A 23,713-nucleotide genomic window follows, 5' to 3' on the forward strand; every position below is an offset into this window, starting at 1 on the left:
ATTGAGAATTCAACCCATGCTGCCTGCACTGAAGTTAGGTAAGTAAACCGGGATATAGAGCAAAACGTACAACCCTTCTGCCAAATCAATCTGCTGGGCTAGGCTCCTCATCCGTCACCCTAATGAGGACAAGCCGGTATGGAAGATGGGTGGATTGGTACGTGCTATCGTGATAAAATGTAAAAAAAAATATTTTAAAAAACTGGTATAGTATAGCATTCTAAAATTGTCATCTGTAATAGCTTTTATCATAGTTTTCTACTCAGGTTGCTATCTTGCTGTATGTTAGCATCTCAACTGTTGGCCTGTTACAACTACAACTATCGTTTGTAACTGCCACTCTCTGTACTCACCTTTCAAGTTCAACTTTTGATAGAGAACTGTTGCCTATTCCATGGGACCCAGTCAATCACAGGGATGACACATGATACAGCTCTTATGTCAAATCTAATTAGATATTCATAGGTTCATAATGCTGTGGTCAATTGTTGTAGATGGCTGTGTTCGGATCACTCGTTGTCCACTATATAATCCCCTACATATTTTACAGAGACTTGTAATAAATTTGCCTTTTTGTAGTGTTGTTTGAATGTTAAGTGAGAATGGCTAATACCCTATCATGGTGCCCCTAATGTAGCCTATCCCACAATGCATCTTGAAAAGTAGTAAACGATGGTCTCTAGAAAATCAAATATGTCCAATATATGCGATAATATAGAAAAAATATTTTATTTTTTATTATTGGGATAAGCCAAATTTGAGGTGTGGCGCAATACTATCTTTAAAGCAGAAGTCATATAAAAATTGCAAAAATGTTCTATGTGCCAACACTATAAACACAGTGCTTGTATTGCATTTGTGAAATTGGTATATGAATTTAGCCGAGGGGAGAAAAAAACATTCAATTGACACCAGCACATAATGAAGAAACCTGTGTTTTAAAATCACCAGTTTTTTTTCTCTCGAGGTTCCACACGTGTTCGTTTTTGCGCTGCTGTGGGAGTGGTCAGTGGACACAGCTGACTTCAATCATGGCCAAACAAAGTGGCTCCTTTCACTTGCTTCAAATGTGCCGCGCTAGTTGTGCACTAGAGTCTCAACATGAACACTGGTGGAGCCAGAGGGGAGGCTGGAGTGGCACGTGCCCTTGCTCACATGAGATTGGACCCCACAGGCGCCAAATGATTGACATAACACGGCACCGGCGCAGTGGCGCCGCACGTCTTGCCTGTGCAGCCTCCCATTATTTTAAATCAGACGCCTACTAATTGCTGTGCCCCTCCTGCACAGTAGGTGGCTCTATGTACCACAATATGTTGTAATCCACCTCAATAGAAGTCTGGAGACAAAGAGTCTCCCGAGTCCCATCAAGACACTTCAGATCAGTGCATCAAGATGACACGTTTTTGGCAATGTCATGTTGGTTTTCCCGTGAGATGTGAGTGACTGTTTAAAATATTTTATATTCAGATAGATTGTTTCAACATCAATAAGTTAAAGCTGCAATATGGAACTTTTTCCCCAAAAAATTACTTTACAGTAAGCTTTTTATTTGACCATTTATGACTGAAATGCTTTCTTATTAGTAGATTAACACCTTAACTGTTTACAATGGGTACTCCTGCAAGCCTCTGGCCAATAGTTTTCAGACTGGAATCGGGTTAGAATTTCCCACGCCCTGTCTGCAGATGTGACGTAATGTGCGTGGTGTGTATGTGAAGAACGTCAGCAGGTGGCAGTAGCGATTCGAAATGGAATATTCTACGTTCAGTAGCTTTAACGTTGTTTTGCACAAGCTAAAAATAAATGCATGAGCTGAATGACGAATGAATACATGAAACAGGAAACAGATGATAATAATAATAAAAAAATAATAAAATAAATATTATTATTATTATTATTATTAACAATAATAATAATAATCATGTTTAATGCAATGTATATTTTTAAAATTTTCAATTGCTACATTCCCCAAAAAATTAACATTTCAAACCCATAACATTTGGTTATAGTAGCACTCCATTACAAATAAGGCATGCTACCACCATAGCACCTGTGGTTAATGGCGGCTTGTTTACACTGCTAATGCTAGCTTAGTAATGCTAGTGCTGCTAAAAATAAAATAAAAATAATAATAATATATGTGTTCTCTGTGACTATTTATCACAGTTACACAGTTTCAAAATCATTCCTTTATGAATGTTTGAGAATCACACTTTCGTATATTAGTGAGGGCAGTAGCTTTGGTCAGAGATTGGTGGGTGGGATGATTTTAGCAAGTGAAGCTACATCCAAATCTTAACCCACAACACTTTCCCTCTCTAACGATCAAATTCAGCAATGACTGTTTGTTGGATGTCTCTGAATATTATAATATTTGTACTGTGGGGTATATTAGTAGTGATTGTTTCTATACTTATATGTTTGGAAAAATATCCTCTCAAGTACACTATACCAGAGCCGCAAGCCCACACTTTTTTCCTTGCCACATGTGTTGTCTCTTACATTTTAAAGTCAGTATGTGTGCACAGCACCAAAACAGAAAATGTTACATCTTTTTTATTTTTTTTAACTTGTGACTGTAAATAGCTAATTGCAGCCTTAACCAAAGTGAAAGGAACAGGCCTAATACATCGTTATCTATTATTTGTCAAGTAGGGGGAAAACAGAGCAGTTGATGGGAGTAATGGTGATGACTGTAGATAGCAAAACTTTAGTGCTTTTAAATAGCAGTGAAGTCAATGCTTAAAAAGATGTAATTTGATTTTTTTTATAGTGTTTAAAGAGCATGAGTTGTTAACCCCCCCCCCCCCCCCCAGTACTTTTCATTTAATTGAAAATGTCACGAGAAAATTTAATTTTTTAAGTTATTTCTATATTAGTCAATTTTGTCCACCCTGTGGGCAAGAACAATTAAGAAAAGGATGAGGACCATAGAACAACCCCAGGTTCTTGGGACACCAAATAAAAATGTTATGTGTGCCCCTTGACTTTCATAAGTCACACAATTGTACACACTGCAGTAACCCCATGGTGCATTTCTTTTTTGTCTTCATATATCCTCTTCCCTTTCATTTCTTGCTATTGGTTTAGCTTTCAGATGGAGATTTCCTGGAGTTTTCAGATGAGCTTTCCCTTCATGCTGCTGGTGCTCCTGCTGTGTATTAGCATGAGATCAGACTGCATTGTGATGCTGCACAAATTACAAAATACCCATTTCCACCTCTGATTATCCCATCTATCCAATAGTCACTTGGGGGGCGGGGGCGGGTGGGGGGTTTGGTATAGGAAAGGAAAGAATGCAAAATTAAGGATTCAACTATTACACTGAGATTATATCAGACATTGAAAAATCATTTGTCTTTTAAGATTGATTAGTCAATAATATATTGAAGAAATATTACGTTTCCTCGTTGTTCTAATAGCGAACTCACCACAATGGTCAATGTTTCTTACCTGGTATCAACTGAAATCCACCCTCCTGTGTTATCTGCATTGTATCAATGTTCCAAAAACTGGAGTGTTGAAGACTCGTTGGCCACGTCTAAGATCACATAATCAGAACAGCAGGATGTTAGAGCAGAATTAATGTCATATGTTTTAAACACACAAATAACATACACTAAATAATAGACACAATATTACTCAACAGGGTAAAAACAAATGAACCACAAAAGGCCACGAGTGTTTCAAAATTATGCATATTCATTTATGCATGGATGGATGGATGGATAACCTTGGTATATTTTGCAGCTTGTAGTAAGAGTGTAAGCTAAATGTAATATATGTAGCAACTTGTGTAGATGGTAGCCTACTCATTGATTTGAAATAACAAAACAATTACAAAAACCTCAATGTGGCAATTTACAATTTAAACTTAACTTAAAATATCACTTTCTTTATTTAAAAACAGACAAAATGCACAAGAAAGTAGCTACACACATTAAATAGATTTGTATCCTGTAAAATGGGTTTCTCAGTGTGCAGAGAAAAGCTTGTTTCCTGGTGGTGGGCATGCCTATTTAACATGTGAATGGCCGTATGGGCGACTGAGGGTATTTACATATGCATGAAGAGGGAGGAGGAGGGGTACAGTCAAGATTTCAGGCTTTCGACAAAAGCGTGTTGGAGAAACTGAAATTTAATTAATATACATTTTCATCCTACGTTGATTGTTTATCATTTGAACAGTAAAGGAGCGCATATCAATATTATGCGCCGCGATGGTTGATGAATGCTGAATCCAGAGCCAGGATTAATTTTCGGTTACGCACATTCACTAGTTTCTAGCGTTGTTGTTGATTGGGCCAAAGCCATGACAGATAGCGAGACGGCCGGGGGGCGGGCCTTCCGGGGGCCACTCCACCTGGATGAGAGTCACCTGGGGTCGGGAAAACGCACTCTCACAAGACGCCTGGCCGAGAGGAGACTCTGGAGGAGGACTTAATTTCGTTTGTCCTCATTCCCCCAAACAGGCGGCGATTTTCGTTTCACACAAATCCAGGATTACAGCAAAGACAATTTCGGATGGGAACTTCTTTTCTCTTATCTACACTGTTCATCTGACACAGCTGGATGCTTATTTCTGTTCTGGTGGATCCTGTCTTGGTTTATCCAGATTTATTGATTTATTTACTTTTTACCTTTTAAAAAAAAAATCCTAACCGTCTGCTGCGGTAAGAAACCAGAATTTGTCAGTGTGTGGATTTAATCCCACATTTATTTTATTTTTTTAAGAAACAAAGATGCAACTCCGCAGGTAATAACCAACAAAACAGTGAGAGGGGAGCGTGTGTGTGCGTGTTTTTTTGAGGGAGTGTCTGTTCATTAATTGTTTGTGGTTGTTTTTTTGTAGGCTTGTGTTTTTCACTTTGATCTGTCTCAGTTCCGCTGCTGCTATCCCTGCTTCAGGTCAGTGTTATAATTAGGCACCCTTTCCATGGCATTTACCGTTTTTTCACTTTTAAAAAGTACTTCTACTACGACTTTTATTTAGAATTTGGAATTATAAGTACAGTACAGTTTAAGTAAGAGTATTGAAGCCTCGTTCCTTTTATTGTATTACATCCTCCCACAATAAAAAAAAAATACTGTCATAATTTGATAACAAGCTTAGCCTATATATTTAAAAATTGCAACTGTGCTGTACTAGATGTGACCACTGATCATGTTCAAGTGGTAGAATAATAATATGTTGGAATAGGGTTGAAATACATGGTCGCAGATGACTGTGGTGTATCCCCCTCAAAATCCTGATAAGAGTCATTTATGTGGCCTATAAAAGTGATAAATCCAACTGTAACTGTTAACTGACATTAAATGAAATGCTATTGAAATTAATGCAGAATGTGAGGATGCACATAATGACCTGATATCACTTTCTCATCGAGCTATAAAATCTTCTTCCTTTTTTTGTAGGTTGTGTGGGAGATGAGTGCAACAAAGGCCAGACTCCTCCATTTCTTCCGTCGTACCCCGCTGAGATCCAATCCCAGCAGCCCTCCCAAGAATTCCTTGATCAATTTGCCCAGGTTAACTCACCAAACAATGGGGACCGTAAACACCGTGATGCCAACGCTGTCATGCCCTTCATCGGCCTCACTAACAGTAAGTTTGCCCAAATAGTCACTAAATACACAGACGACAGCCTGCCTGCCCACACGTGGCAGGATTTGTCACTCCGCCTATAACAGACATGACCACGTAAATTTAATTGACATTACTTTAGTCTGCTCTGAACACGACCTTTAGATATAAATAAATATTCTAAATAAAATAAAGCTACTTAAGAATTTTACATCCGCCAACAAAACACACACTAGTATGTGAAACTATGTGTACTTATTTGCACATACAGAATAGGCGCAATCTATTTATTTGTGTGTGTGTGGGGGGGGGGGGGGGATCTGTTAGTTTTAGTGTATTTTTGCTATTTTCGGATGTTTGTTCAGACTCTTTGTGTTTGTCTGCTGACGTAAAGCAGATGCACCCCAAGAATGTGTGTGGTTAATGGATTACGTCACACACAGACACACTGACACCAGGGTCCAATTTGGGATCTAGTGTCTGACTGGGACCAAAATAAAAATAAAAACTACCGTTATTTAAAACACAAAACCGACACAGATTTCCCTGAATCTTGGTTCTTTAGATGGGATAATATATATCATATTATATATATATATATATATATATATATATATATATATATATATATATATATATATATATATATATATATATATAAAACAACAATTGTACACCTTCAAAAACAAAACAACAAATGAAAAGAAAAAAATTCAGCATCCTAGTTATCCTGCAGATATCCATCCATCCATCTTCTTAACCGCTTGTCCTCACAAGGTTTGCGGGGGATGCTGGAGCCTATCCCAGCTGACTTCGGGCAGTAGGCACCCTGAACTGGTTGCCAGCCAATCGCAGGGCACACAGAGGCGAACAACATCCCACACTTCCTGCAGATATGTTTATTTAATTTATCCTTATATTTTTAGGCGCGGAGCAGAGCCGGAGCTGCTGTAAGAATGGAGGCACCTGTATTCTGGGCAGCTTCTGTGCTTGTCCCCCTTTCTTTACTGGTCGGAGCTGCGAGTACAACCAGCGCATCAGGTAACGTAAAAAGAAACACCCGCAATCAACAAAACTACTACACATTTAAATGATCTTTTATTAAGACCAACATCCTCACAGGAATACCTTTAGTCCAAATGTAAATGGTCCACTTTCACATACAGTAATTTCTGGACTACAAGCCGCTACTTTTTTCACTTGCATTCAACCCTGCGGTTAATGCAAAGGTGCGGCTTATCAATCAGATCACAATGGGGCGCAAAGGAAGCGCAAGAGCGTTAGGCAGACCAAAACAAACCAAGTGAGAGTGAGACAGTTTGCACCATCATTATGGAAAATAAAGTAGCTGGAACCCGGTGCGGTGACATTAAAAACACCTGCGGCTTACAGTCACAGATCCCTCTGGTGGCAACAACATAATGTGGCTTTCCCAGTGACATTAACAAAAAAGACGATCCAAAAGAACCCTAAAAGGAACTCTTAAGACACTATGACACATTTGTTAGTTTTCATGTAGAATACATATCAAGCAATAGGAGAACACATCTTATATTGGCACATAACTGTCAAGACATTTTGGTGCTAAAAGTTAGAAAAATATTTATATTTTAGACATTAACATATTTTTTCCCTGAGAAACAATTATTTCCATTTGAATTATAACAACTTCCAATAATTGAAATACTCTACTCATATCAGTAAAACTAATTTATTTCCAAATGTAAATTCTATTGGGTATGTCTATCATTATTGATTATATTATATGACAATGACCCATATTCATTGGTTTCATTGTGTTTCAGTATATATTTGTAGCTTATTGTATTAATTTGTTTTCTAGGCACAATGATGACATTATTAGGTTCACCAATTTGATGTTATGTATTTGCTCCATCAGGTGGGGTAAAATAAAATGAGACTTATTTTAGTATGATGCTGCTCAATTTAACATTTTCCTACATCTATAACTACTGTACTAAATAAATACCACTCTGAGCATCAATATTTTTTGGGGGAAAATGTGTTAATTTTTATCTCATGCCTTGTATTTGGATCTCTTCGACATAGATGTATACCTCTAAAAGACTATTAGTAACTAATGTTTCTTTTCTTTCTGCAGGCACTGCGGTTTGATTCCACATGGTGAATGGGTGCGGAAGGGCTGCTCATACTGTCGTTGTGGTTATGGTTTTCTGCACTGCTTCCCCCACGTCTTCCACAAAGACTGCGGTATGGATGCCATGGTTAATGCAACTACAATGCTTGAATAACACATATTTAGTCTGTAACATGTAAGGCAGTCTTATTGTTTTCGAGGTAGCCAACTCCCAACTCAAGTGCTTTTCCTGTGTTCGTGTGTGGACAAGACAAAGGTGTGGCTGGCGCATAAATACACATCAGTTAGTTAAAACCTTCTCAATTTGCATCCAACAAGCAGCCCATAAGGTGTTTTCTTTCCAGTGTAAAGTGTTGAATGGCTACTGAGCCCGCTCCCATAGTTGCCATCTTTCCCAAAAATAAAAAATATAAATCACTACAACTATAAGCTTAGTCCATAGAAAAAAATTCCATAGAAATATGGAACATTTAGACAACATTCTATGTTTCCTTTTTTTCTGAACTGTCTGCCACATAGGTAAATGCACTTTACTACACGATATCATTCTATGCTACTGTATTGTCACGGTTGGCATCACTATCGCTATATACATTATTATTTCCCTTTTCGGATCATCTCTTACTGCAATCACTCTAGGCACATGGCCACCCCACACCGAGTCTTGGTTGTGTCTTCTTTCCACTGTCATCAAACTGCTTGCTTTTATATGGTATATAAAGAGTAATTACTATGATGTAAGTATTATTCAAACAGACAGACGTGATTACAATCAAGCCAGATATAGAAATACCAGCAATCATATATATTATGTATGTTCTGAATTGTCTGTTTATGTGGTTTCTAGATGACTCTGAGGAAGTGCAGTGGTATCATTCGTCTGCTGTCAGGACTCTTCACAACAGCTACATACTGAGTCTGACACCGCTTCTATTGTGTCTCTTCTTGTGATGCATCTATATTTTTAAGGCTGGATTGAAACATCTCCAAAGCTGGAGTGAGCTTCAAAAGTGTTTTTAAAAAATATTTATTTTATTCATGCGAAATGTTTCACAGGAGATAAACATATGTCTGGAAAATTGGAAGTCAGACGCTGTTCCTGATGAGTGAACACTTTCAAATCCTGATGAGTACCTATAAAGTTCAGCGACTGGTGCGCTTTATGGCCGATGGAGATGTTCGATGATGCTGACACCCTTTTCAGCAGTGATTGTGATTACGTCAAACAAGAAACATCATATTACTCACTTGCAGATTTCAAAGTTTCCTTTGTGAACAGAAATGAACAAGCGGAGTTTATTTCCAGACATCCAACCACACACTTTTCGGATTTGTGCACGTTTCTGTGTTTTGAAGACAGCGGTACATAAAAGCTTTATGAAAAATATATATAATTTTTTTTGTATTTTTATTTTTTAGGCTCCTTTTCCATGAAGTAAAGATGCACATTTTTTTTTTTCTTGCTTCAAACTTTGTGTCTTCTGTTTGCACAAGAGATGAGTTGATATTACACTTTATCCAGGGAATAACAGGGTATAAACTTGTATGCACTGTTTATTAAATTTGGTACAAAACTGTGGTTTGTGTTGTGGTTATATATGAATGAGTGACAGAAAGCATATGTCTATATTTTGACATATTGACAAAAAAGTTGAACATACAAAATTTTCTACCACTTAATTTAAGCATATGTAAAGTTCTAAATGGTAACATGCCTTACTATGCTTGAAGACAAGCTTCAGAATCCTCACGTCACAATTTGTCAAATTTCATATTTTTTTCCAAAAATTTATACTTTTGTTCAGTCCAAACGAGTGGGTGTCATTTTGACGAATTCTTGACCAATCAAATGTGTTGAAAATGGCTTGTTCTCTTTGATGATGCAATGTTAATGATTGAAAAAAGGTCATTTTTGGGGTCTCCTGAAAAGTATGAATTTTCGAGGTACAAGGTTTTGGCCCGATGCCAGCGATATGAATTTTCTAGGTCTAAAAACTGAATAGTTGTATATTTTCAATCATCTCTCATGCCTTTTCCATCTTGTGCCATTGCCATCCAGAAATGATTAATTTACTCATTAAAAAGTACTGTCAGAACTACTTAGTAATTGTTACAATTTTTTGAAATGCTTGTACAGGTAATAGTGTTTGGAACTATTTTACACATTTCAAGCAATTTCCCTTTGCAACTGTCCCTCCCTCCTTCTCTTATCTTGTTATTTTCAGTGACAAGTCTCTTATCTCCACCGTTTGGTGATGAGGCTTGAATTGAATCTCTGTTGCCTTCTTATCTTAAACACGCACATCCGTTGTTGTTCGGCTTGTTGGCATGCTCAGTCTTATCTTAACTTAAATAATGACGACTAAATGCAATAGGTCGATTGTGGTCTACTACAGTATATTGTAGATTTTCAATACAGCGTAGAGTTGCATAATCAATTTTGTGACTATGGAGGTATTAGGAATGTTCTCAGGCAGTTAAACTGGTACTACACGAGAGGCACCTGGACTGGCTGCTCGCCAATCGCAGGTCAAACGCAGACAGACACCCATTCACACTTACATTCACACCTATGCACAATTGAGAGTTTTCAATCAACTTGCATGTTTCGGAAAGTGGAAGTCGGGGTAAAAGAAAAAAAGAAAGTCCCTGCAAACATAGGGAAAACATGCAAATTGAGCCGAGATTCAAACCCAGAATCACAGAACTGTAGTGCATATGTACTTACGACCAGTGTTGCCCACTCCAAATAGTTAATAAATTCAAATGATGGCAGTGTCAAACAAATCAAAACATAATCATCTTGCACCAGTTTAGGATAATGATAAGACGTAATAAGATGTAAGGTCTTTTGTGTAGAAGCAGTTATTTTTAACATCATAATCTCCTGGTAATATGACTGTAATCCACCTTTTGTTATCCATCCTTTCAGGACAAGAGAGCAATGTCCCTAAGAATAAAGTGTGATTTAAACCCAAAGATCCTATTAAAACTCCTGACAGGATTTTCATCATCAGGCTTCACAGCGGATTTCCACTGAAAGGTTCTCACCAGCGATGGATTTTCTAACCTGGTAAAATGTATTTGAATTTGGTGAAGCAAGAATTCAAAAAGCAACACGACAGTTCGTAAACTCCCCAACCACCAGATTTAAGCCTCTGTCTGTTGGTCTGTCTGCTGGAATGTTGTAATTGTCTTCTGATGGGCGTAACAGGATTGGGGAGGATTTAAGAAGTTTCATTTGGCATCACAGGGATCATTGATAATTTGAACAGTGATTGATCTGTTTTTAATTATTATTTTTTTGAGTGACCTAAGCATTAAAGGGACAGTGTGTAGTATTTAGTGCAATCTAGTGGTGAAGTAATAAATAATTAATTAAAAAACCCCACAATTAATTTAAAAAATATGCAAAAAAAAGTGATTTCACATCAACATACATTTTGTTATATAATCGTAGGTCTAATAATAACTAATTATCAGAGGTGGGCGTGTCAATGAATTTTAAGCATTCGTCATTCGGCAATCGTCAACAGTGGGGACCCCTTCCGTCATCGTTTTTCAACCCTAACCGCATTGCAATCGTCAGTCTGTCATTTGTCATTTCGCAGCGAAATAGGCGTCCGTCAGTGTTTCCGTCATTCAAAATGGGCATCTGTCAACAAGTCATTCACTATTTGGGCATTTCGCCACGGACGGACCTTCTGTCAATATTGGCGGAGTGCCCACCTTTGGGAAATTTATTGTATACAACATCATCTACACATATTAGACAGATGCGTTAGTCACCCTGTTATTGATGATTACATTGGAGCACCTAAACTTGTCATCCACACGAGCACTAGCTTGGGGTTGTAGTAGACCTAATTTTCTAAGTGGAGTTATCCATCCCTAGTACTCCTCAGTTACCACGTCATTGTGGACATACAGAAAGTAATACGTTTTGCTATCAGTCAGTGATTTGCCCCACTGCCTACTGTGAATTCCTCACAAAAGTGAGTGTGACGCAAAATTGTTGCGTTCTATCAATTCACCACTAGATGGCGTTACATCTTGCATACTGTTTCTTTAAGATGTCAAAGAATATGTCATACAGCTCAAAATCCTTCCTCTCAATGAAGATCGTAAGGTCCAGTTTAAGAGCATGTAGTAGAAAACATGGAAAGAATGCATAAAAGCAAATCAAATTGTCAAAAGAATTAACTAAAGGATTACTTAACTAAAAAAGGGAATTTAATGGGTTTATCAGCAGGTACCTTATTGAACAGCTTCACACACAGCATCTGCTTGTTGTAAATCTCTCCTCTCTGAAAAATCTGACCACAACTTGAGACACCTTGAGACCACCAACAGGCTTCTGGTGGAACAGCAAGGCAGCCAACAGAAGAACTCCGACAGTTTAAAGACACAAATGAGGTGCCAAAGGAGTGTTAATAAATTAATTTGAAAAATGTAACAATAGCTCTTGTCAGATGCAGACACAATGTCTTGCACTATCAGCATTGTCTAACCACAACAGAGACATGGGTAACAATAGTGTAGCCCCAACAGACTTTTGTCTTAATTGATTTTTAGCTTCATGGCATTTGCGTTACTCTTTTATGACCACCAAATACTTAATTTTAATTTGCGGCAGGAAATTCTTAATTTGTTTACATACCTTCAGTAAAGCGTCCCATTGGTCTAGGCACTCTTTATCAAAATGTACCAAAACTGTATGTCAAGGCGAAATATCTTGAAGTGGATCCAATACTTGCGTTCATCCAAAAGATTTGTTTGTTCGTTCGCGAATGAGAGAAGAAAACAAAGCCATGTCAAACTTTCTGCTCCCCATCAAAAACTGCAACAGACCTGAATAGAGCACAATTTTCAATTCCCATGCACATTTGTAGTTCCTCAATGAGTAGTGTCTGTGTTTTATTGTGGCATCATAGAATTTGACATTTTAATCCAGTGGTCACTGTGGAATTGTCCATGCCTTCCACACTCATCCCACTCCTGTCAGCTGGTTTAATCCCGACCGTGAAGTTTACGCTATGGTGCTGATCAGCTGCTAGGATGGATGTGACATGATATTAAAGTTTTGTAATGCCTTCTGTCTGACTGGCCTGCAGAGGGATTTTGTCTGCAACCACCACAAAAAGCTTTGAAAACACATACACACACCTGTTCAAGTTGTCATTAAAACAAAAATCAAGAAAAAAACAACTGTATATACAAATTATGCTGTGATCAAATTGATCTATGGTGTACACATTTAGTGTATGAATGCATGTGCAGTATATATGTTACGTTATGTTATGTTACGACTCAAAACAGTTGGGGGGCAAAAAGAAGCGGTATATGAGTGGGAGTCATTTTGAATGGGAGCAAGATGGGAGTGGGCGTCATTTTCACAGGGAGCAGGACGAGACACGTTTTTTTATATTTTTTTACGGGACGGGATTCTTTTTTTGTGGAAGTGGGATGGGAAGTGAGTGAAAATCCACTTATCAAGACTCATGTGCACGACTAGCATACTGCATTTAATTGAAGAGAGTGAAAGGAGCCGCTCTAATTGGCCATGATTGAAGTCAGCAGATATGCTGGCCTGCGCTAGTCTGTGAAATTACCAACTTCGGGTCTAACCTGCCTCTGTGCAGAGATACGCCATGTGCGGTACAGGATTTATACCAGTTATGTAATTATAGGCACTATGAGAGTATCTGTGTGAGAGTGTGTGTATGTGTGTGCTGGTCACAATATGTGCAAGATGATGCAAAACACTGCAATTCTTCCATCTCTTCTTGCAATAAAATAATGCTAAGAATGGAAAATACCAGAGGCTACTAAATTGTTTATCATATATGTCTTCACTGTTATTAGTCAGTCCGAGGGGGAAAAGCAGTTTTTTTACACTGTGTAGTATAATGAGCAAACATCCAGTCAAACCTTTCTGGGCCTGGTAGCGAATGACGAGAGACAATGAAAGAGAAAGGTGAAGGGAAGGGGAGGAGTTAGAAGAGCAGATAAAAAGACTTGAATAGAGAAGCATACAGTAGGAGAGATGAGTCAAAAAAACGAATGAGAGAAGGATGAGAGAAGAAGGTGAATAACAAAGAATATTGAGAACTGAGATTGGTTGTGTGGAGAAAGGAAGAGTCTAACTCCTTGGAAAACATGAGTAAGTAATTTAAGCAGTCAACTCTGGATTTAAAGGGCTATAAATGTAATTTATTGAATACAAGCAATGAGATAAGGAACAGATGTAAAGTAATATCTTCACGTAACCCACATTTACATGCTGCTGCCAAGTGATGAACGTGGCTCGGATACATGACAAACAGAAGCTGAAGTTCTTCTGGGAGCGGAGGATCACCCAGCACATCCACCAGATGATCGAGGAGGAGAGCCGCGGGAAGAGCAGCGCTCTGACAAGGTCATCACCGCCATTTGATCAAGACATGCTCAAACTTGTCCAGGAGGGATCATTAGTAAGATATAATAAGATACAATTGAAGAGCTGTGTTGATCATGCTTTGATAAAGTTAATTGTGTTAGTAAGTGCCTTCGTTTATAGCATCAGAATTAGTGGTATTTATTTTATAATATGTCTATTATTGTAGCCGAATATTGCAGTGGTTTTGACTGCTGGAATTACACTGAAAATCCACCCCCCCCCCCCCCCCCTAATAATTTTGTTATTGCTTTGCGTTGCTTATTTAGCTACGCGACTAGGATTAGGTAGAAGAGACACGTCTATTGAAGTCAATGACTGTACAGATACTATGTTTGGCACACTTATGCTTAAATTGTGTTGGTATGGAAAGCAGCAGCTGATGAGTGTATTCATAAATACATCTTTCGAAAGTCTTCCAATATTTCATTGCAAAAGTGATGTTTTTGAGATCTTTCTTGTGGGAAGATCATGAAAGATCAAATTTCATTCAAGCTTCACAGCTTGATTAGTTTTACAAGTTGTCTTAGTGATGTTTACAGCTCATCTGTCTGTCAGCACATAGTAGCCTGGGAATGTTGATTAGGGGCGCCTGGCGATACATTTGAATCCCCCAGATCAGCGTGAATATCCGAGGACAGATGAGTAGAATGATAAAGATTAAGTGAGACGTGATGGTGCGTGATGACAGATCCTCACTGACACAACAGACACAACAACATGGATCGAGATACCAGTACCTTGCTGACTTGCGCCATTTTTTTTTACAACCTAATTATGCCTGACAGCAGTAACTTCAGATCAAGTTGCAGTAGATGCCTGCACGATTAATCTAAGCCCACACCCAAGAGGCTAAATGCTGGTCTTAGTCAGGCCGCCATTCTTCTCCTTAGAAACAATGAACATGGATTTCAGTAAGCCAAAAGTCGCCCATAAAATTTGCGTAAAATATTGACCTTTGATTCTCGACTCAACTTACATAGCCTACACTTTAGATAACATACTCTCTTGAGATCCGACACTCAGGAGTGTTTGCGTCTGTTGTGTATGAGAATGTTTAGCTGTTTAAATGAATGAACATTATATTAAACTATTAAGCAATCAGTTAATAAAGCCCATCGAGACTGTTTATCAATGCCTTTATTGTAACTTCAAGGTTGGCCTCTGACACCGTCCTCGCGCGAAAGGAGTTTACAAACTCTTTTAGGCTTGCTTATATGGAGGACTAAAACTGCCAAAATTCAAAATAAATAAATGACTAAATAAATAAAGAAACGACTAAAAGTGAAAATAAATACATTTATAAAAAAATATAATTAGAAAATTGTTGTTTTAATTTCCATTATTTATATTTTTATTTAATTTTCTAATTATATTTCTAACATATGTTTTTATTTTATTGAAAATAAAAATGAATAATAAAACATTTAAATAAAAAAACATATAAATGGAAATAAAAACAACTATATATATATATATATATATATATATATATATATATATATATATATATATATATATATACCCCTCCGTGAGTCATCACCTTATTGTGATGGAGGGGTTTGCGTGTCCCAATGAGCCTAGGACCTGGCAATGGGATGAGGGACCAGACAAAGCATGGCTCAAAAGACCCCAATGATGAATGTAAACTTTTGGATCTTGGTTTCCCTTGCCCGGACGCGGGTCACCGGGGCCCCCCTCTGGAGCCAGGCCTGGAGGTGGCGCTCAAAGGCGAGCGTCTGGTGGCGGGGCCTATACCCATGGGGCCCGGCCGGGCACAACCCGAAAAGGAAACGTGGGTCCCCCTTCCCATGGGCTTACCACCGTGGGAGGGGCCAAAGGGGTCCGGTGCGCAGTGTGTTGGGTGGCAGCCAAAGGCGGGGGACCTTGGCGGTCCGACCCCTGGCTACTGAAGCTAGCACTGGTGACATGGAATGTCACCTCTCTGGCAGGGAAGGAGCCCGAGCTGGTGTACGAGGCTGAGAAGTTCCGACTAGATATTGTCGGACTCGCCTCCACACACAGCTTGGGTTCTGGTACCAATCCTCTCGAGAGGGGCTGGACTCTCTTCCACTCTGGAGTTGCCCACGGTGAGAGGCGCAGAGCAGGTGTGGGCATACTCATTGCCTCCCGGCTAGGCGTCTGTACGCTGGGGTTTGAATGAGAGGGTAGCCTCCCTCCGCCTTCGCGTGGGGGGACAGATCCTGACTGTTGTTTGTGCTTATGCACGAACAGCAGCTCAGAGTACCCACCCTTTCTGGAGTCCTTGGAGGGTGTGCTGGAGAGCGCTCCCCCTGGGGACTCCCTCGTTCTGCTGGGGGACTCCAACGCTCACGTGGGTCATAACAGTGAGACCTGAAGGGGCGTGATTGGGAAGAACGGCCCCCCCCCCCCCTGATCAAAACCCGAGCGGTGTTTTGTTATTGGACTTCTGTGCTCGCCACGGACTGACCATAATGAACACCATGTTCAAACACAAGGGTGTCCATATGTGCACTTGGCACCAGGACACCCTAGGCCGCAGTTCGATGATCGACTTTGTAGTCGTGTCATCGAATTTGCTGCCGTATGTGTTGAACACTCGGGTTAAGAGAAGGGCGGAGCATTCAACTGATCACCACCTGGTGGTGTGTTGGCTTCGATGGTGGGGTAAGATGCTGGTCCGACCGGGCAGACCCGAACGTATTGTGAGGGTCTGCTGGGAACGTCTGGCAGAATCCCCTGTCAGAAAGCGTTTCAAAAACCACATCCGGCAGAACTTCTCCCTTATCCCGAGGGAAGCAGGGGACATTGAGTCTGAGTGGACCATGTTCCGATCTTTCATTGTTGAGGCGGCCGATCGGAGCTGTGGCCGTAAGGTGGTTGGTGCCTGGCAATCCTCGAACCCGATGGTGGACACTAGCGGTAAGGGATGCCGTCAAGCTAAAGAAGGAGTCCTATTGGGCCTTTTTGGCCTGTGGGACTCCGGAGGCTGCTGACGGGTACTGGCTGGCCAAGCGGAATCCGGCAAAAACTCGGACATGGGAGAAGTTCGGTGAGGCCATGGAAAACGACTTCCGGACGGCTTTGAAGAAATTCTGGTCCACCATCCGGCGTCTCAGGAGAGGAAAGCAGTGCACCATTAACACTGTGTATAGTGGAGATGGGGTGCTGCTGACTTCAACTCGGAACATCGTTAATCGGTGAGGAAGCAGGGTCTGGGGACTCTGAGGTGGTCTCCCCTATCTCTGGGGTCGAAGTCACTGAGGTGGTTGGAAAGCTCCTCGGTGACGGGACCCCGGGGGAGGATGAGATCCGCCCGGAGTTCCTAAGGGCTCTGGATGTTGTGGGGCTTTCGTGGTTGACACGCCTCTACAACATCGCTTGGACATCGGGGACAGTGCCTCTGGATTGGCAGACCGGTGTGGTGGTCCCCCTTTTTAACTCTTTGACTGCCAAGCATTTTCATAAAAGAGGATATGTGGGTGCCAGCTGATTTAAGCATTTTGACTGATCTTTCAAGGTCCACAGAAAATGTTGTGTTTAGACTATGGAAACACAGATACTACCAAATGAAAGATTGAACTCTCATCTTTCATCAGAAAAAAATTGTTTGTTTCTACCTTATTCCATTTTTCAGTCAATAGAAAATAGGTTAGTTTCATCCAAATGCTCTGTTTTGGACCAAAATACGGAGAAATCAAGCGTTTTGTGAAACTATATTATTTCATGCACTCTAGTGAATTTGACACCTTTTTTTTCCATGAATGATGCCACAAACACCTAAACAGTGCTTTACTTCTGTAAAACACTACCACCAACAATGAAAAAGTGTTTTTTGATAGCAAAATACGTTTATTTACATTCAACAGTGTAACAATTTGACAAAACAATTTGGCAAACGATTTACAAATGTGTGCAACTGTGGTACTATTTACAATTGTGTGGATGTTTCAACTACACAGTTTTTCTTTTTGTGTGGTTTATTGTGTAAAACTTCCCTGCGTGCAAGGGGACGCAGCAGGATTTGCACCACAGATTAGTTTCACTGCGATTGCCCCTTCGCGTGCACTTTTTTGCCGGCCTTTTTTTCCGGGGAGTAGCAGTGTGTGTTTAGTCATGTTGTCATCAAGTCTGCTCAGGATCATGATACGGTGACCTGGTGTTACGTCTGGCTTCCTCATGTCCTTCAGTTCCTATACCGGGTGGTAAGAGATTTTCTGATCCATCTTATCCACTCCATTCATGGTGGCATCGTAGTCCAGAACCAGTGTCTTCTCCGTGATCAGACTGTACCCACTCCTCCGATGAATATGCATTGGACTCGGGGTACTCTTCATCATCCGATTGAACGTTCGCCTGTGCAGAAGTGCTCGTTTTCCGCCGTTAGCATCGCTAGCCGGTGAGGCTTTACGACGTGATCGAAGCCGCCGCGTCAACGCTTCCAACTTCGGCGTCAACGCTTCCAACTTCGGCGTCAACCTCGGAGTTACCATCATCATCATCAATGTGCTCTTTAGCATTGGTCAATGCTTTCCGTCTTTGAAAAAAAGGCTCAAGCGTGAGCTGCTTGCAACCGGTCGCCATTTTCGCTTCCTCAGCCATTCTCCCCTCAACACTCGCTCCGCCTCACGTCTTCTACTGACGCCGACCCGATCTTGTCCAAAGAGAGTCATCGCTGCCATCTAGTGCCCAAAACTAGTCATTATACTAACTCGACCTGCTTGATACTTTCAGCACAGCTTGCCAAGGCTTTCCTCCACCAGTTTCCAAAAAAACCCCCAAAAAATCATAGTGAACATCTTTTAACTCTTTGACTGCCATAAACGTTATAAAACGTTTAGCATAAACCTAGGGAAGGGCGCCGAGGACGTTAAAAGACGTCCCCTATGTTTTTTTTTTTTTTTTTCAAAAACGGGTGCAGGAAAGCCTTGGGCAGCTGTGCTGAAAGTATCAGGCAGATATGATTAGTCAAAGACTCGTTTTGGCCCCTAGAGGGCAGCGATGACTCTCTTTGCACAAGGTTGGATGGGCCGCCCACCGTGGGCGTCAGTAGAAGACGTGAGGCGGAGCTAGAGTGTTGAGGAGACAATGGCTGATCCAAGCCACAATGGCTAGACCAAGCAACCGGTTACAAGCAGCTCACGCTTGAGCATTTTTTTCAAAGACGGAAAGCATCAATCAATACTAAAAAGCGCATTGATGTCAACGATGATGATGACAACGAGCTCTACGCCAAAGTTGGAAGCTTTGGCGTGACTGTTATGAACACGTAGTAAGCCTCACCGGTAAGCGCGGCTAGCGCGGCTAGCGCTGCTAAGGCCGGAAAACGCGCACAATAGCCGGCCGGGTACTTCTACACAATCGGACATTCGATCGGGCGATGGAGAGTTGGCATCGACCAATGCAGATTGATGATGATGATGAAGATGACTCCGAGCTCTACGCCAACGTGACTGTTATGAACACGTAGTAAGCCCCACCGGCAAAGCGCGGCTAGCGCGGCTAGCGCTGCTAAGGCCGGAAAACGCGGAGCTGCACAAGCGGACATTCGATCGGACAATGAAGAGTACCCCGAGTCCAATGCATATTCATCGGAGGAGCGGGTACAGTCTGATCACGGAGAAGACACTGTTTCTGGACTACGATGCCACCATGAATGGAGTGGATAAAATGGATCAGAACATCTCCCACCACCCGGTATAGCAACTGAAGGACGCGAGGAAGCGAGACGTAACACCACCGTAACGTAACCGTAGCATGATCCTGATATTAGACTTGATGACACACTGCAGTATATACTTGCTATTCCCCGGAAAAAAACGGCCTGCAAGAAAGTGGCGCACGCGAAGAGGCAATCTTGTGCAAATGCTGTTGCGTCTCTTTGCACGCAGGAGAGTGTTACAAAAAGAAAAACTGTCGTTGAAACATCCACATATTTGTAAATAGCACCACAGTTGCACACATTTGTAAATAGTTTGCCAAATTGTTGTCAAATTGTTACACTGTTGAATGTAAATAAACGTATTTTGCTATCAAAAAACACTTTTTCATTCTTGGTGGTAGTGTTTTATAGAAGTAAAGCACTATTTAGGTGTTTGTGGCATCATTCATGGACAAAAAGAAGTGTCAAATTCACTAGAATGCATGAAATAATATCGTTTCACTAAAAGCTTGATTTCTCCGTATTTTGGTCCAACACAGGCGAAATTGGGTCAAACTAACCATTTTCTATTGTTGATTACTAAAGAACGGAATAAGGTAGAAACAAACTCTTTTTTTCTGATGAAAGATGAAAGTCCAATCTTTCATTTGGTAGTACGTGTGTTTCCATAGTCCAAACAGAACATTTTCTGTGGACCTTGAAAATCAGTCAAAATGCTTAAATCGGCTGGCACTGGCGGCATCCCTTTTCTGAAAACGTCTGGCAGTCAAAGAGTTAACGTCTTTGGCGGCGCTCATTTGGATTTTACTAAACGTTATCAAACGTTTTTGGCGGTCAAAGAGTTAAGAAGGGGGACCGGAGGGTGTGTTCCAACTATAGAGGGATCACACTCCCCAGCCTCCCAGGTAAGGTCTATTCAGGGGTGCTGAAGAGGAGGGTCCGTCGGGAAGTCGAATCTCGGATTCAGGAGGAGCAGTTCGTCCCGGCCGTGGAACAGTGGACCAGCTCTACACCCTCGGCAGGGTCCTTGAGGGTGCATGGGAGTTCGCCCAACCAGTCCACATGTGCTTTGTGGACTTGGAGAAGGCGTTTGACCATGTCCCTCGTGGAGTCCTGTGGGGGGTGCTTCTGGAGTACGGGGTACCGGGCCCCCTGATACGGGCTATTCGGTCCCTGTACGACCGATGTCAGAGTTGGGTCCTCATTGCCGGCAGTAAGTCGAATTTGTTTCCTGTGAGGGTTGGACTGGGTGGAGTTTCCTCTCCGGGTCGGGGATGAGATCCTGCCCCAAGTGGAGGAGTTCAAGTATCTTGGGGTCTTGTTCACGAGTGAGGGTCGGTTGGAGCGGCAGATCGACAGACGGATCGGTGCAGCGTCTGTATCGGTCCGTTGTGGTAAAGAAGGAGCTGAGCCGAAAGGCAAAGCTCTCGATTTACCGGTCGATCTACGTTCCTACCCTCACCTATGGTCACGAGCTGTGGGTTGTGACCGAAAGAACAAGATCCCGGATACAAGCGGCCGAAATGAGTTTCCTCCGCAGGGTAGCTGGGCTCTCCCTTAGAGAAGCTCGGTCAACCGGGAGGGACTCAGTGTCGAGCCGCTACTCCTCCGCGTTGAGAGGAACCAGTTGAGATGGCTCGGGCATCTGGTTCGGATGCCTCCTGGACACCTCCCTGGGGAGGTGTTACGGGCATGTCCCACCGGCGGGAGGCCCCGGGGACGACCCAGGACACGGCGGAGAGACTGCGTCTCTCGGCTGGGGTGGGAACGCCTTGGGATCCCGTCGGAGGAGCTGGCTGAAGTGGCTGGGGAGAGGGAAGTCTGGGCTTCCCTGCTAAAGTTGCTGCCCCCGTAACCCGACCCCGGATAAGCGGTAGATGATGGATGGATAAATATATATATATATATATATGTATATATATGATTTTAAACTGTCTATATTTTCTTGTGACCAGGATCGCAGTTTAATGGGACAGTCTCATTTTGAGCCGTGTGTCAAAGTCCCAGTAGATTCCACCAGCCTCATTGTTTTTTCCCTTTCTTACCTAAGTCCCGTCCCGCTATCTCAGTTTTTAAGCCAATAGTTTGGGCCATGTGTATGTCAATCAAACAGTGGTCATAGCAATTCATAAAATATGCCAATGAACAAGGTATTTAACTGTAATTCTCCTTCCTATTTACTTTCACATTCACGTTAGCATTCTGCATGTTTTCATCATACCGGATCTAGAACTACTTTCTGCTTCTGTGTCTAAGAATCATGGGAACTATCTCAGGTAACAACCAATCACAGCTCAGCTTAAAAAAACAGGTGAGCTGTGATTGATCGTTGCCTAAGCCCTGAGCAAATGTAATATTAATCAGAATACCGTATTTGACTAGTGGGGCTGCATAGAACATATTATTGTCAATAGTTTTTTGGGATGGTTGACTTCCTCTTTAATAACATATAGCAACATGAATATTCCCTTTTTAGAAAAGTGCAATGTAAATAATCTTGTTTTGGGGAAATAAATGATGCACACAAGATCAAAAGTGACAGGTTGATCATTCTGTATTATTGTACTATAAAAACTACAAAATCATTTGTCATTGCTTTGGCTTGAATTGACGAGCCCCAAGTGTGGCTGTTTAAATGTCGCTGGAAGTTACATCTTCACTGCACTTTTGTGTTCTTGCTGCAAAAGTGTGATCTATCAGTCTGATTTACAAGCTTGCATCTGCCAGCTCAAACTGAAATTTGCTTTCTTTTGAATCACTATAAGTGTACTGTAGATTTATATTGTTCTTTTACCTTCCACATAGTCAAAGCCAAGCACTTACACGGAACACATGATAGCAATTGTGATGGGTCACACTGTCGTGGCAAGTGACAAACAACTCAGTCACACAACTGATGAAACTGCATCAAGTAACTTAATGTTAACATCTTGCTGAAGGCTACTTAATAGTTGATGCAAACGCACATCAATAAACCAAACAAAATATGCATATTTCCTTTTCTGCTGCTTTACTCTCTCCTAGCCATCACCATCACCACCACATTTTAGGTTTTCCAGCCAGCAATGAGGTTTGGCACAGAGCCAAATCAATCTCTGTAGAAAAGTGAGCTGGCAAAGCGAACAGTATCACACACATAAACGGCTAAGCTATTTCACGTTGCGCCACTGCCAGTTGGACACTTCCAATTGCAGGTTTAGTGTTAACCAGAATGCGGCCATATTGACTGAGTCCTGCTGGCAAGGATTGTGGAGTCTGTGTGTTAAAAAGGCCTCTCTTCCACTGTCTCCAGGCTGAGGGGGCAATGGTTAGTCAAGTTGGATCAGAGGAACGAGCACCAACAAGGATTTTTTGAGGAGAGAATCAGACGATCTCAGAAGGCACAGCAGCGGCTCACGGAGCTTGATTCTCCTTCGTCATGATGTTGGAAGATCAAGATGAAAAAAAAAATTCTAATATGGCCCAAGTCAGCTTTGAAATGGTGAAGCAATTGATCAATTGATTGAATGTCACATCTGTGTCTTGTGAATTGCAAATTTGTTGTTATTACTGGACGGTACACTGTATTTCTGGGGATGAAAACCATGTTGATGCCAACGATGATAAAGATAAAATAAAACTTTGTTTGGACCATGCTAGCATTTGTACTTTTTGTTCATATTTTAAGTCTATATATAACAGCACAGTGCAGTGACTTCCTTGATTTGGAGTTGTATTTAATCTTTTACCGTACCCTTTTTCTACACTCTAAAAAGAGAATTGTTGAACCAATTTTAGATTATAAATTGAATTGTTGACCAATTAAAAAAAAAATCAATTGGTAACACACAATTGAATTAAGGTAATCCAAAGTGAATATATTAAGTTTAATTAATTATGAGTTCATTAAACTTCATATATTCACTTGAATTAAATTAATCCCAAAATA

The 23,713-nt window shown here is 41.0% G+C and overlaps 2 protein-coding genes across 2 annotated transcripts; both read left to right on the forward strand.

Moving 5' to 3' along the window:
- Positions 1 to 4,396: 4,396 nt before the first annotated feature.
- tdgf1 (teratocarcinoma-derived growth factor 1) lies at positions 4,397 to 9,146 on the forward strand. The gene is made up of 6 exons (XM_086097179.1): positions 4,397 to 4,759; positions 4,856 to 4,911; positions 5,419 to 5,607; positions 6,513 to 6,627; positions 7,709 to 7,818; positions 8,553 to 9,146. The coding sequence occupies exons 1-6, from the start codon at positions 4,746 to 4,748 to the stop codon at positions 8,654 to 8,656; spliced, it is 588 nt and encodes a 195-aa protein (XP_085953305.1). The 5' UTR covers positions 4,397 to 4,745; the 3' UTR covers positions 8,657 to 9,146.
- Positions 9,147 to 13,735: 4,589 nt separating this feature from the next.
- Positions 13,736 to 23,372, forward strand: LOC147162284 (uncharacterized). The gene is made up of 3 exons (XM_086097144.1): positions 13,736 to 13,868; positions 14,000 to 14,123; positions 23,078 to 23,372. The coding sequence occupies exons 1-3, from the start codon at positions 13,865 to 13,867 to the stop codon at positions 23,205 to 23,207; spliced, it is 258 nt and encodes an 85-aa protein (XP_085953270.1). The 5' UTR covers positions 13,736 to 13,864; the 3' UTR covers positions 23,208 to 23,372.
- Positions 23,373 to 23,713: the final 341 nt, after the last annotated feature.

The sequence above is a fragment of the Leptonotus elevatus genome, chromosome 15 (assembly GCF_054856555.1).
Source record: "Leptonotus elevatus isolate MCC_2025b chromosome 15, RoL_Lele_1.0, whole genome shotgun sequence".
NCBI lineage: Eukaryota > Metazoa > Chordata > Actinopteri > Syngnathiformes > Syngnathidae > Leptonotus > Leptonotus elevatus.

Excerpts from the sequence above, each read along its gene's own strand:
- tdgf1 (XM_086097179.1), top strand. Across the intron at positions 4,912-5,418 it reads TGCTGCTATCCCTGCTTCAG|GTTGTGTGGGAGATGAGTGC; the intron begins GTCAGTGTTATA and ends CTTTTTTTGTAG. Across the intron at positions 6,628-7,708 it reads GAGTACAACCAGCGCATCAG|GCACTGCGGTTTGATTCCAC; the intron begins GTAACGTAAAAA and ends TTCTTTCTGCAG.
- LOC147162284 (XM_086097144.1), top strand. Across the intron at positions 14,124-23,077 it reads AAGAGCAGCGCTCTGACAAG|GCTGAGGGGGCAATGGTTAG; the intron begins GTCATCACCGCC and ends CACTGTCTCCAG.